Consider the following 15,495-nt stretch of genomic DNA (forward strand, 5'->3'; position numbering starts at 1 on the left):
TTAAAATATTTCAGTTATTTTAAAATACCGTCAACTCCCTTCACCTTCAAGAAACAATCTCTCTTTAGGTGTCAAAAAGTATCTTGATCAATTCTCTCAAGCTTGGCTACAGTAAGTATGCAGTGCTTTGATACACGACCAACCAACCACTCTGCAGAAAATGCCTATCTTAAGCACATACTTTCTACATCATCCCAAATTACTCGTCTCTGTCCTGTTAACGCTAAACCCAGCAAGCCAAATAGTTTATTCAGCAAACATCTAGACTTCCAGACAACTTAATGAAAAGCAGTAAACAAAAAAAAAAAAAAAAAAAGGATTCATCTGCAAAGCAGTTAGTAGTCTATTTCCTAATTTCCCCCATCTTCAGTTTCCTGCTCCTTTCTCATTACACGGCAATTTCCCCTTGTTTGATATACTCTACACCACTCAGACCTTAAATGTATTTATGTGGTTATCCAGTAGGAATGAGCCTAGAGGCCAGTGCAGACAAAAATTCTTCCCAATACAGCAGCTCTCAAGACTACCAAGAGCTTGTAGAACACGTTGTTGTTGTAATCACAGAAAAGAACACAGCAATTCTACTTCCATAAAAATTCTGTACTATCTTAGACCATTCATGTACCCAACTCAAGTGCCCATATATAGAATAACATCAGGCAAGAGAGTATTTAAGATTGTCTCGGAAAGGAAGTTTCTGTCAGTTGCATTTGTAGCTCCCTTACTCAGTCCTAACTTACTCTCTTTGCGTATGTTCACTGAACTCACAATTAACTTTTAAAATTAATTCCCTTCCCTAATACATGGATTTAATCAGATTTTACTTTTAACCTGATTTTTACTCTGACAAGCTAATACTGGTAGTGTTATTTCCATGAGAAGACCTCACTGCTGAGGTCCGGTATGCAGAAAAAAATCTTACATTCTGTACACTGTTCCTACCGCAGTACTTTTTTGAACTGGCAGACATGGCTGTCAAGAGCTCAAAGACCAGACCAGTGAATAAAAGTATTGCACAAGCCATATTCTGGAACACCAACAGACAGTTCTTTCCTCTCATTAAAAAGATGTATTTTTATTCTTTCGGCAAGGCTCTTCCATCAGATGAATCAAGACACAGGATAATGGAAAAGCTTCTAAAATTTGTACATGACCTTCGGCAATAGTGAGATAACCCAAGTACTGCTACTTCCCTTTCTCAGGGGCAGAGCGCCAAACAAGACTGATTCATGCATGACCCCAACACAATGGAGGCTGCCAGTGGACCTGGAGAAGCTGCACCCCCAACGCAATCCCATGAAGATCAAATCTCAGTGCCATCATGCTCTGCTCCAACAAAAATAACTCACTGAGCAGTTTACAAAAAGCTCCACTTGGGCCAAAAAGGGCAGTCACGCCCTGTTCGTTTCATTCCTATCGATCAGGGACAACCTGTACAATGCAGAGTAAGTAGCAGGAACACAAAATAGCCAATATGGAGCTCCACCATCAGCAAAACAAGTGCAACTAAATTTTGAAACTTCATTGCACTGTTCTTCACTTTGGCTGTCCTTCATTTCCACTTCTTCATGCAGCAAATAGTGCTTGCTTAAAACTTGTTTTAACTACTAAATTTCAGCATACTATGTATCAGTCTCCTAGTCTTTGCTGGAAAATAAAGCAATTGATAGTTAAAAGATCTATACATCTTTATAAAACAGCAACAATCAGAAGGCAATCTGAAACTCTATTATGTTTGCTTTGATATTATAAAGCATCAAGCACATTTTTATTCACAGGACAATATGAAATACCATTGCAAATCACTCTTAATTTCCTTTGTTTGCTTTAATGCAGCCACAGTGGTGACAAATAATCTGATTTTTAAATGACAAAATTACCCAAGGATTCTCCAAGCAGAACACGTTTCTTCTGCCCTACAGAAAGGTACAGTACTTCAGAATAACATGAAAAACAGTTACTAACTGCATGATAATGTTCCAGAGACAGGTTCTTGCCTACAGTCTCAAAAGGACACTTCATTACACCCAGCCTGATCAGAAGAGTTTGTGCTTTGCAGAGGGTGCTCTAGTCACATGAACCACAGAAGGTGGACTTACTCATTCCTTGCAGCCAACTCTATAAACCATCACTGGCTTGCAAAATGTACTCTTAAAAGCGAAACGTTGTTTCAAGTTAACAGCACAACTGTTAGTAACTTTTGCAAAACAGTCTCCAAGGTAAAGTCAGACCACAGTAACTGTACTGTAAAGCGGTGTAACCAACAGTTCCCATCCTCTGGACCAGCAAAGTCTACTTGATTTTCTCTCCAATTCCTGAGACCTTCAAAGTTTATTTCCTCCTGCACTAAGTCAATTCAGATCGGTAAAGCAATTATCTTGCAACAGAAATGTCAGGCCACCTATAGAATAGCTACAGAATTCCTCTGTTATGCCACATTACCATTCACCTCTGAGACTTACCACCACTGTATTCTTACAGAGAGGCTATTGAAAGTGTCTGTCCCTCACATCTTCTAACAGAATCCAGCATAGGACAGCTACAAACTGAAGAGCTCTTCCCTAGGACTGGATCTATGGCCCAGCTCCAGCTGGAATAGACAGAATAGACAGAGCATGCGCAGCTGGAAGCACCTCAACTACATGAGTTGGCAGGCTAAGAGCAATTCTGCATAGAGTCCGACGAACAACAAGTTAGTTAGCTCTCCAGAAACACACTATGAATCAGGCCAAGACCATAAGCACCACCACCCCCCCCCCCCCCCCAAATCCTAGCATCAATTAAGCCTCACTGAAGTGCTAGCATGCACGTACCCACCTGGGCAAGGAATCTGTTTGGGTTTGCACAATGGATGCAAGCAGGTGGATTTGACCAACATCGTGTTCAAAAGCACATTCTTCAGTCTAGACACTTCTTTGCTCTGTCCTAGGCTTAAACTGAGTTAGCTACATTAACACTATGTAAATCATGGTTTTAAGACATAAGCATTATGATTTGGCAATCAGGAATGTTCTGGCTTCAGTGAACTCCAAGACAAACACAAAAGCATTTAGGAATTTAGGAATAAGGAGTTGTAGCTTTTTAAAACAATGACAAAATACACTGTTTTTTTTAATTGGAGCTTAAGATCTTAACTAGAAATTCTGCTTTCAGAGACAGCTAGGGAAGTTCTGAACTACACAGCCATCAAAAATAATTGTAAAAATTATTTCTTAGTCCCCCTTGGCAGCTTTGACCTTTGAGGTATGTGTAACTGTTCTAAATGCAGTGCCATTTTGCAAACACCTCTTGATCAAGCTTTGTGGAGCAAAGTGAGACATAATCATTGTCACAACTGCTAACAAGAACTTCACCAGGGAGAATTATGAAATTAACCATCAGGACAGTATTATCCTGGTCTTCAGAAAACCTGTGGGAAGCAGGGGATTTTTCAGATACTGAACTGAGTAGATCTACCAGTTCAAGAGGGAAGGATGGTGCAGAAGACTCTTCACCCAGTAGAGCCAAGTAGCAGTGGGCAAAAGCAAACATTTTACTTGACAGCAGCCAAGTAATAGGACTGTAATTTACTGGCAAAAAAATACAGAAGAGTCTCTTGCTGGTAAAATTGTGAACCAGCCGTCTCAGATTTCACTTGGTAAACACTTAATAGGGAAGGCATCACTTTAATTCACAGTAGTTCCTTTTCCAAATAGCGTAAACTATATAAAACATCAAAATAATGTTGTTAGCAACACTTTGGGTTAGTGAAAGAGTTTTTCTTTCTTCCTTCCCCTCTGCTCCTTCAGGAGTCTCTCTTAAGCCTGACATCCGCCCACCAAGAAAAACACTAATCCAAACTAAGCCTGAAGCAAGTTCGCTAGTATAACGCTTTGGCTGTAGATACGTTTTGTGGGGTTTTTAAGAGCACTGTAGGCTTTGGAAGCAGTTGATCACTGTCACACTGACAAAACTTAACAGACTACAACTGTACCCCTATGTTGTACATGTGTCCAATATGACATTAATCAGTCTATGTTTCTAAATCTCTTCTGGACCTCACTGACATGCAAACAGCTAAAGCACTTAAGATCTGGCAATAAAACTGACGTAAGGGAGGTTGCAGACCCCTAAAGGTGCAGGGAAATCTTTATACAACATCTGCCTATGGCAAATCCATCTCTCTGTACTATCCCCATTGTTTACATGTGAATTAAATCAGTCCATTCCCTGTCCCATCTGCCCCAGCAATTTTTTCCCCTCATTTATTCAACTGCCTGACATCTAAGCTTCCATAATTCATCAGCTAGGGAGGGGGACATTATTACCTGTATCTCCTCAAAAGAATGTCTTCACCATTAGAGCAAATATAAACAACTGAAATGAAAGATTCTTCATCTTGGCAAAAAAGGCAGTAACTGCTGTGCGCTAAATGTTATTGCAACACAGCCACATCCACTGAAAGACAAGATTGTTACAGCTGCTCTGGCCACATAGGTCTAAAAAGTTATTAATTTAAAGGTAAAGTGCAAGTCACAGATATGTTTAGATACACTCTTACTACACTTTTGCAAAATCCATTGCTTCATAAAAGTCACATTTCTGAAAGGTCAGAATGTTCCCATCCACATTTTGAAAGGACATGTGAAATATGGATGAATACCATGAGCGGTTGTTCACCCCTGGCCTCCCAATACTAGACATAACCACAGCTGTAGCTGCCAGGGCTTCAGCCATCAATAAAAATAAACAGATTTGTAAATAGGTGACACTTTAAGAACTTTAAAACAGGAAGCTTAGTGTCTTACATACTTAAACTACAGTGAAATGCAAAATGTGTACACAGCCTTTCCTGTCTTACACATGCCATACGTCATTTTGTACTGTGTATGACAGCATGAGACAAGCGACCAGATGTTCACTTTATCAAATGAACCAAGATAACATCTATTCCCTATCAACCCTTGGACATGGGCAGGAACACAAATCAGAATTGCCACTCAGCTTGGCCAACAGCAGTATTTTTGTTGGTGGTTGGTTGTTTTTTTGCCTCCAGTAGTCCTCATATCTAACAAAAAGATGAGTAAAAACAGTGGAACTAGTGGAAAACTATTTTAATAGCAAGGACTACAGGTGTGTGAATTATAAGAAGCTTCAATTTATATTTTAAAGAGTAACAAAATATTTCAATTCTTTAAATATTAATTTTCCTCAAAAAAGCTTCTATTAAGTGTCCAGATTTAATCTGTCTTTTGAATTTCCTAGTGGTTACAACAAAGACAATATCAGGCTTTATTTCACCACCTAAAAATCCAGTGTTCCTTTTTCAGTTTATAATACAGATATTCCACCACGATAAGTGCTAGCTAGGGTCTCCACACCAAGCAGTCAATTCTTATTTTTTTTGTCAAATATTTGTTTTTGAAGGAAGCACATTAAAATCAAATAAAGTTGGGCTATTACAGGAGGGTCTTACCTCCTGCATTATATCTTCTTTCAGAGCAGTACCCGAGTATCAGCAATTAAGGGTATCATTTAATCAGCTACAGCAACCAGGCCTTGCTTATGATTTCACCAAACCATTTCAAGAAGGAAGAGCTTCCTCAAACGATGCAAATATTCCACGAACGTACAAACAGCCCTAATCACCAAAACACCGACAATTAAAAATAAAAAAAAAAAGCACGTAGCTCCTTCCCCCCTGCCCATTCCAACACCAGGTACAAACCTACGCACCGCTGGCGATCCTGGCCTACATCTCTCAATGAACGCTGCTTCCTCGTTCCTCAGGCCAACAGCGCCTGACGGATTTTTAACACGGGTTAAGCAACAGAACACCAACTTTGCAAAGAAAACAAATGACGTTATAACAAACCCTGTTACGCACACAAATAAAACTCCTTTCCGTCAGGGAAATTTCGTGACCAATATTCAAGGAGACAAACCCCAAGAGCGCTGCGGCTTCCCGCAGCGCAGATACCGCTTTGTGCGTCAACCAGGCACTGAAAAAAAAAAATTAAAAAAAATAACAAATCCCCTGGAAGGTCCCCCCCTCGCCTCATGGCCCCCGTCGCGGGGCCGCTCCGGCGGGAGAGGCAGCCGCGGGCCGCCACCGGGCGGGGCAGGGGGCAGCCCCCCGCCCCCCGCCGGGCCCCACCCGCCACCGGACAACGCCGCGCTGGGCGCTGCGCGGCCCCCAGCCGTACCTGAGACGGGAAGGCCGAGCGGGGAGAGGCAGGTGCCGCCGGCGCCGCGCTCAGGGCCCGAGGAAGGGAAGCGGCCCCGGCGGGCACCGCAGGGACCCCGCGTCGCTGCCTGGCGCGGCCCGGGAGGCCACCGCCTCCTCCTCGGCGGCTCCCTGCCCCGCCGCCCGGCCCTGGTGGCTCCGCTGCTCCCCGGCCTGGCCGCAGCCGCCCGGCCCCCAGTGACACGCTGCGAGGCTGGCGACGTTTTGTTGTTGCGCAGCCCCCACCACCGCCGCCGCCGCCGCCGCCGCTCCCTCCCCAGACGCAGCGCGACACTCGGTGCTGCTTTACAGCAGTCCGCAAAGCGCAGCCGCGCCGACTGGCGCCCCTCCTCCCGGCAGGCGCCTCGCCCCCTGCTGGGCGGAAGCGGCGGCGCAGCGCCGGGCCCTCCCTCCCCCTTCACGAGCCCCCTCGCCCCCCGGGGCTCCCCCTCGCCCTGGGGCGGGCAGCGATGATCCGAGCGGACGTGGGCGGGGGCGGGATGGTGGCAGGCCGCTGCCCCAGCCCCGGTCAGCCCGGCTGGGCGGCAGCAGCGCTGCTGCTGTTCCTGCGGTTCTCCCTCTCGATCCAGTGTAAACCCCTCAGTTTTGTACCGGGAGGTGTCTCTCCCTGCCGAGCCGCCGGGACGAGGCGGGAGCTGGCAGGCCCTGCGCCGGCCCTGGGCCCAGCTGCGCCCAGCGTGTCCTCCCCGCAGCCAGACAATAGCCGCAGCTACCAGGGAATGAGCACAAATCCCATTTACGCTCTTTAGAAATAGGGATTTAATTTGCATTTGCTGCAGGAAGGCGCTTGCCGACTTAGGAGCAGGTGAGCCTGCCCACTCTTGACCCCTGCACTACTGATGCCAGCATACCTTGAGAGGAGCTTCCCCGGCTGGGTACGCACCTTCTGCACAGCCACCAGCCACACGGCCACGACTCCGCTTCATCACCTTGTGAATTCCCTCATTTGTTGGAAAGTTGGCATGTTTATAACTGCCCAAGCACGCCAAAAGCCACGAGGCCTTTTTCCCCAGAGCCAGCCTTTCATCCTTGTTGGCGTACATATTCAAAACACTTCCAGTAGAGAACACAGGATAGGAAAGGGTTCTGCACTGTCAGCAACCAACAGATATGTAAACTCGGTATTCTGGAGAAGACTGGTGCAGTCTGATCTGCCGGTAGTTAAAGATCTTACTCTGAATGCACTGCCACCAGAGCCATCAGTACTAAGAGTTGGTACTCAGTTTGGAGGAGCTAAACAACCTTTATGCATCATTACAAAAGAAATGGTCATTGGGAAAACGCGCATTTTGAGTCTATTACTCCCACGAGTTTCTCAATGGAATTTCCTTAAAGCAAAAGTGGTTGAAACAACACGGAAACAATTTCTCAAACAAGGAAAAAGGTTTTAAGGAAAGACTACAATGAATACCTTCTTTTGAGGTAGGCATATTTCTAGGGGCAGGAAGAAAGATTACTAAGCACAGGAATATCCAATTATGTCAAAGTGTAGAAACAAAAGTGCAAAAGGTGCTAGACCACATAAATGATACAAAAATAAACAAGTTTTCCAGCTTTATGCATAATGCGAGAGCACAGGAAAAAGTGAGACCCACAATCGGCAACGGTGGAAAAATGGATCACAGGTGATTTTGTGTGGTTCCAGAACCAAACTAGTAACTCATTTCAGTTTTCAATAAAGACAACAATACAGGTCATACAGCATTAATTTTCTACCTTTTCCTACATACTTTTTTTTCAGGTGTTTGGTTATTTTTAAAATCATGGAAATACAGTATGTCACAATCCTGGCAGACTTCAGTAAACAATGACATCGGGCCACATCCAAAATAACTACTGAAACTCGGGAAAATGGGGAGCAGTATAAAAATTTGAAGCATGACCAAAATGCTCAACAGCAGATAACAACAGACACTGGGAAGAAGGTCATATCATATTCAATGGAGCTCACTAATGGTTTGATTATGTAAGCAATTTTAATGTTTTTCATTAATGACTGGAACCAAAGTTGAAAAATACTAATAAAAATCTGCAGAGTGGTGGTGGTGGCAATTAAGACAATAAATGGGTAGAATTAAATGACCCTGAAGACAGGAACAAGGTGAAAAAAAAGCAGAGTAAAATATAAAGAATGTGGACTTGAATGTTAATGACTAAAAGTTTTGGTATATATTGGGTATTTGTCAGGTAGAAGGCAGTAGGATGAGAACTTCAATAACTATATAATTAAGAAAATGGCCAAGAGCCCACAACATGACATACACATGAAAAAAGCAAACATGTCTGTACAACGGGGCGATGGGGATGGCAGAGTTCAATGCTATTGTAAAAAATTATTCCTGATGTAGTCTTACAACTACTTTATCCAGCTGGTTTTAGTATGTATTATGGGAAGACTAATATTAACAGGACACTCAAGGGAACATAGCATATATGAGAGGAAGCTAATGAAATTTGTCTGGATTAAGAAATGAGACAAGAGGTATGTTCTCTATAAGCTGGTCAAAGGCTAATACCAATTAAAAAAAAATACAGATCTACACCAACTCTTTAAGTATTTACCTATTTACTTTTTTTTTTTTGAGCATTCATGCCAAAAATGACAGAAAAGTAATTCTTGGCAGAGAAAACATACAGCATCACTATGCTCACCAACTGAAAAGACCATTTTAAAAACAAAATCAAGAGGCTACAAAGTGGCTAGAAATTTCAGTTCACAAATTAAAAAGCAATGCAGGGCAAGTATAGACAGTCTTGATTTTCTCCCAGTGTAGAGTCAGAATGGCCAGGTGATCTGTAAATGCTTTAACTGTGCACAACTTGGTAGACCTTTCCTCCTTGGGTAAACTAAAATAAAGATAAAATTCCTAGGACCTTTATTAACTATGGCTTCTTAATACCTGCTTCACTGTGGGCTACCAACTGACAAGAACCTAGTAAGTTGTGAGCCAGCTCACCCTTAAACAAGCACTTGATAAAAACTAGTAAGTTATTTTTAAGGGCTTTTTTTTTTTAATTTTTTAACTTCTATCTATGCCCTTTGATATATTTATTAAAGTTACTTCTGCCATTATTTTAGGATCTTGCAGAAATGGACAGTTGTCTTTAAAACGGCTTATTGATTCCTTGGACAAAACCAAAAGATTCTCCTTTTCACATTTCTTTGCTACAGAAAATGAAAAGGTTAAATCAATTCATTCTTAAATCACTAATGCAAATTTCAGAATAGCTTTCAGACTAGTGTCATCAATTCATACTGAACTCTTCAACTTCTTCTAACTACAGCTAAACAAAACCATTTATATGCACACCCCAGGGCCTGGCATAACTAAAGAAGAAACTACCTTATCTAAGATCAAAATATGCCAACCAGCAGGAGACTGCACTTTACATTTTTGGCAAAAAAAACCCAAATCAAAGCACACCCCTATCCCGAGGTACCTTCGGCAGCTCGGCTTCATAGTTGGATGCAGTCCTTTGCGGGAGTGCTGCATCAGTTTGCTGGCTCACCAAGGAAAGCCAGGCACAGCTTTTTCCAGATGCAAACACCAGCTTCTGGAATGCAGTCCCACTAGGCGCGTGGCCAAGATGCAAGCTGCACACTTTCAGAAAAAGATGTCTTTCCTTAAAGCTCTGTTAACTGCAAGCCTGGCAGTGTCCAGGATGGTATGAATAGTATACATTGATAAATCTCCTGCCTGTATACAGGAGTATGTATCTTTGTCACAAATACTGCTTCTGGAGGAGCTCAGAATCACTTGCAGCCAGGGTATCAATCCAGATGGAACAGCCCACCCTTGACATTTACGGCATATGTAGCTGTGCAGACTTACAGTGGACATACTTGAGCGTGTATTTAAATGTCTGTGTTTAATATTACTAGTAATTGTAAATTGACTTAATAAACTGTAAAGCTTCTTGTGGCAGTATGTTTTCCTGTATTATCCTCACAACGTATCACAAAAATTGTGGGATTAATATTCGGGTGACACAAATTGTCACATCTCCGATCAGTCCAGATGAAGATCTTACCAATGAAAACTAGAGAAACAGGGAAGAGATAAAAAACACTGCAAGGTTTATATTATGAAAAAATGCTGCTAGGGAACAAGAAAAGCCTGGTGCATCTGCAAAGTTAAAAGTTAAACTCAACAGTTTTCTGTGCTACATATTTAATGATTATAAATACAGAAAATTTTCTAATGTGATTTCAAAAGCTCTGGAAAATAACATGCACCACCCAGGTAACTATTTTTTTTAAGATACATGAAACAACAAAATACCCTACATTACAATAAAATGTAGGTAGAGATGGCCCACTAGTCACTAATTTCACATTATACAGCATGATAAGGCTTTGAAAGGTTAGAACCAGCATTTTCACAATACATTAACTCAGAAATTTTGCAAATCCCTATTAAGTTCTCAAGCAGTTAAGACATTTTAAGCAAGATATTTTAAGTATTTAAGTTGTCATATAATTAAGAAGGTGTGGTATATATAATGACTTAGAAATAGTTACTTTGTTGATGGTATTTTTAATGGGTCTTTTTCTTATCAAAAACATATGCCACCAACCTGTTAATAGAAAGATCACAAGATACTCCTTTATATTCTTTTAATGCTTGTACAATAATGGAGCCAAAGATATTTTTGTGTCTCGGTGATGAATCAGCAGCTATTTTTAGGGCAATTAGGTTTAAAACTAAGCATCCTGCATTCAATTATCTGATTTTACACTAAGAAATTCAATAGCCTTTTCCTAGCATGTGCATACACTTTTAGTAGTAAAATAAAGGAAAATATTTGTGTTCGATTTACAAGTAGATTTATGTTGTTCTCCATGCTGTTCTGTAGAAAATTATAACATGAACTACACAAGAGATCATAAACTCACTTCTACAACCTTCTTCTGACTGCTCATTGTACAGTATATCAATAATTCATCAAAAAGAAAACTATACATTCAGAAAGAAAAAAGCTATTTTTTATAGCAGAGATGCATATTAAATTATTGGTGATTCTTAATCTCAAAATGTATCTACTGTCAGGCACACGCTGAAAACATCTCAACGCTATTATTCATTCTTGTTTTGTCTGCAGAGGAGAGGAATTGTGCAGCTAACATACCAGCTAATAATTTTTAAATGTAAGCTTGGTCAGAGGTTTGAATAGTAAGATTGATACCAGGAATTATTAACAGCAAAGTTTGAGATTGTAGTAACCAGGCAATGTAACATGAAAACTGGGACATGACTCAGTGCCTTTCAAAGTAAAAGAGACTCTTCCTGTTGATTTCAGTTCATCAAGCACCAGCCCAATGTCACACTCTTTAAAAAAGGGTTAGATTTAAAAAGGAACTGAATCATTGCATCATTTACTGCGGTAATAACTAGCTTTGATGTTGTCAGCACCCAAAGTGGAATCGAAAATTCTGCATTACAAACGTGGATTTCTGGAGCAAACAAACAAAAGCCTAAATTTAAGAGTGAAAACACACATTGCAAAAATTATTTTTTAAACAACTAGCGTGTTAAGCAGACAACTGCATACAGCTTTTCTAATAAAGAGATTGGAAGAAGAATGTGTCTCAGATGAGAGCGGATCCTGTTGTAGGCACTGTATTTGGAGGTGACCTTCCAGCACACCCCCAACCTCTCCCATTTCCTTAAACCAACATCACTTTAGAAGGTTTTTTAGAAGGGGATATGGACAAATGGGTCGCTGTGTGAAGAGGAGAAAACTGGGACAGCCTGCTCACCTCCAGGTGAATGCTCTGGCCAGGAGGCTTTCTTACAGAAGAAAGGCAAGAACGATTTCTTCACGTTTTAAAAACGTTGAACCTCACTGCATTTTGACAGAGCCCAATAATGTCAAAACTGCACAGGTTTTACCAACTGCAGTAAACCGTAAAGACGACAGAATAGCTAGTGTTTGGTCCTCCATTATGCTTCAGCGTGAGGTTGGCAACAGACCAGGCAGCACTGTTGAAACTGGGATAATCTTCCATGCAGAAAAAAGCAAAATGACAGAGCCCAGGGAAAAACGTTTAAAAATCTAAGGATGTTGACAACTTTGAGGTGTTTCACATACAAGACAAAGAAAAAAGAATTTACAGATGCACAGTTTTGGACTTCCGTCTTTATTATAGTCATTTAAATATGAGTATCTGGGCCAAACACTTCCTCATTTAAAGTCTATCACTGTTTCCTAATCAAACTTTACCACAAATTTCAGAACCTAATGGTATGAAACAATCTTCTCTTTGAAAACTAGTAAATGTTTCAAGAGACTACGAAAGGATAAAGAGCATTTTTCTTTTAAAAAAACCAAACTAAATTAGAAACCAGTCAACTTAAAATTCCTGGACAAATTCAAAATTTTTATAGATACTTGGGGAAAAAAAGTGATAAATAGTAACCAATATGATTTGTTCATGACAATCTGTCAAACCAAGCCACTTTCCATTTACGGTTCCACAGACATGAATAAACTGAAGATCTTCAGTGAGGCATTTGACATTATGTTCCATTGACATTTTCATAAGGAAGGTAAGGGAATTTGATCTGGACAGAACCTACATAAATCTGGTGCAAAACTTGTTGTACTCAGAGGATCACTATTCGTAGTTTACCATCAAACTGTAAAACTTTATATCAAATAAAATTGCTCATACACTTCAATATTGTAATATTTTTGGGTAAAGGCTTAGAGATTATGCTTATAACCTGCAGGCTGAGAGGCTACAAAGAGCAGAAATCAAGACTAGTTTGAAATCATTGCGAGGCGGAATTTCATAAACAGACAAGCAGATTTCTGCACTTAGCAAGAAACAACGAACTGCACAGAAAAGATAATAAACTTGCAGAAAAGAAACCAATAGGTAGTGTGGATCACTAGCAGAACCTGTCAACAAATTCACGAGGTTGAAAGTGTCATACATCATACTGATGCATAATCGGAAGCGTTACCACCAAGATAACTTTGAGAAGTTGTAGAAAGAGAGGACAGGAGCTAGAGGGGTGCAACAACAAAAGGTCACGTGTTTCAGAATTCTGATCAAAAAGAGGAAATAATCCATGCTTTTAATCTAAAAACAAGACTGAACAAAAATATGGTAGCACTCTTAGTTTATGTAAAAGGATGCTGCAAAAAGAAAGGGAACACTGTCCTTCATACTCACTTTGAGTAAAAAGGCTAATTTGGAGCAAACCAGATTTAATCCAGGCATTCAAAAAAGGATAGTTAAGGAATAGACCAGACTGCCTGAGGAATGAGTGGAATCTGTGTTTAAGGTTTTAAGAACAGGTTAGGCAAACATCCATCAGGGCTGTTTTCATAATAGCTCACAGTGCCTCGAGGCAGGAGGATGACTGAGAATAGGCCTTAAAGACACTTTTGGCTCTGTTGGTTGTTTTTTTATTTGGGGGCTGGGTTAAGTGTACAGCTTTAACACCTACATGACAAGAACCAACAAGGTGTGAGGCTTATGTAAGTCAAGGAACACCTTAAAAACAGTGTTCCTGCTGTATTAGTTACCTCTCATCTTCTTTCCTAAAATTGGACACAGTAAACATCCTCAATACTAGAGCCTAAACAGTGGTGTTTGTGGGTGTTCCTACAACAGCTTATCACAGTAAAACTAACAGCCCTGATTAAGGCTTTGCTGTACTACCCAATTCAAAGTAACATGCAAGTGAAACACATTTAGGACTTTTTCATGCACTTTTAAAATATTACACAGCGCTCACAAAAATCTGTTTCTGTAGCCTAATGTTAAGCTAAAGAGTTCAATTATTAACCTCAAAGTCAATCCTAATGTACTTGATGTTAATACAAATGTTATCATAGAAGACAGCAGAAGAATAAATACTCATTTCTTATTTAAGACTTTATACAATTTTGGTGCAAAGTGCAACACCAGCGTTATGTATCTTAAACATACAGGCAATTATCAGTCCAAACTGATAATTTGTTCTTTTAGACCTCTCTGCATGCTTAGCTTTTAACTTTAAATATATAGATATTAGTCATTGTTAACTGATACCTAGTTAAGTATTATTTAAATAAGTCAAGTGCATTTTGAAAAGAAAGAAAAGGGTGGTGTTACAGTTCTCTGTAGGATTCAGGACTTAACTTGCACAAAAGGTTGCTTAACCAAGATTTATTAAATAAAGCAAACCCTCATCATTTTTTTTTCCTCCTATCACTATGCAATTTCTGAACAAAGAAACAGAGTAAGAGCGTTGTTTGAACTTAAACCGGTTTAGACTTCAGTTCACAGATTCCACCTCATTTGAGGATTTAATAGCAGCTGTAACATCTAATATTAACAAAATAACCAAGCGTTCCCTACAAAAAGTGAATGAAATTGTAACTAAAAGGTAATACGTTCCATTATGTGGTAGAAACACAGTCTAATAAATCATAACAATAGGCGATTTATTTAATAACAATTTAAAACATTTGTATTGTACTTCTGGAATACTTTCAATAAAAAAGCTGTTAAGCAAATAGATCTATTTCTTCTTTGATTGTTCTTCCTCTAATCTTTAAAATCACTGGAGCTGTTTATTAAAAGAATTACTCTCACCTGATTAGAACAGGTAAAATTAGCATCGATAATTTAAACGTATTTCCTAAACTTCGAGAAGCCAGTGAGCAGTGCAAGAAGCTACAACCCGTTTTGTTAATGCGACCAGAGGAACACCAAGAGCAAATACATATTTTGCGTTTATTGAGAAAAAAGAATAAAAGAAAACCTTAATCCGAGAATTATCGCCAACCCAGCGAACGCTTCGTTACAAGAGCTAACAAGTTACAAGAGCGAGTAAGGTAAGTCAAGCAGCTGCCAAAAGCCCACGGGGAGGACGCGGGGCTGGTGCCCGGGGGGGTGCGGGGGTCCCGCGCAGCTGCTCGGCCTCGCTAACGCGTTCGCGCTCGCACACGCCGCCCCCACCGCGCACGGACTGCGCGTGGCTCTGTCGCACAGAGGAGGCCCGGCAGGGACAAACCCTGAAGAGAAACCAGCGCAACACGAGCCCGCGCCACCGCCGTGTCTCCCGGCCCGGCCCGCCCCGGTCGTGGGCAGCCCCGCAGCCCCACACCGCCCGCCCGACCCCGCCGCCGCCCGCGCTGCCCCGCGGCACCTCATAGCGCTCGGCGCCGCTCCCTACGGAAGCCGGAGCCCAGCCCAGTGCCGTGCTCAGCCCCGGCCCGTCCTTCCTGGGCGGGCTCCGCAAGGCCGCAGCGCAGCCTGGCACGGCCCC

General features: G+C 41.4%; 1 protein-coding gene across 2 annotated transcripts in view; it reads right to left on the reverse strand.

The window, feature by feature from the left end:
• Positions 1–15,396, reverse strand: part of RNF111 (ring finger protein 111) — a 60,876-nt gene extending 45,480 nt beyond the window's left edge. Inside the window, exon 1 of one of the 2 annotated variants that reach the window (XM_055808169.1) lies at positions 15,376–15,396. In XM_055808169.1, coding sequence (XP_055664144.1) covers positions 15,376–15,380 — 5 coding nt within the window. In that variant the 5' untranslated portion in view covers positions 15,381–15,396. Of the gene's footprint in view, positions 1–6,185; positions 6,470–15,375 lie in introns of those variants that run through there. The other variant, XM_055808180.1, reaches the window with a different exon arrangement.
• Positions 15,397–15,495: the final 99 nt, after the last annotated feature.

Source organism: Falco peregrinus, chromosome 1 (assembly GCF_023634155.1).
Source record: "Falco peregrinus isolate bFalPer1 chromosome 1, bFalPer1.pri, whole genome shotgun sequence".
Classification (NCBI taxonomy): Eukaryota; Metazoa; Chordata; class Aves; order Falconiformes; family Falconidae; genus Falco; species Falco peregrinus.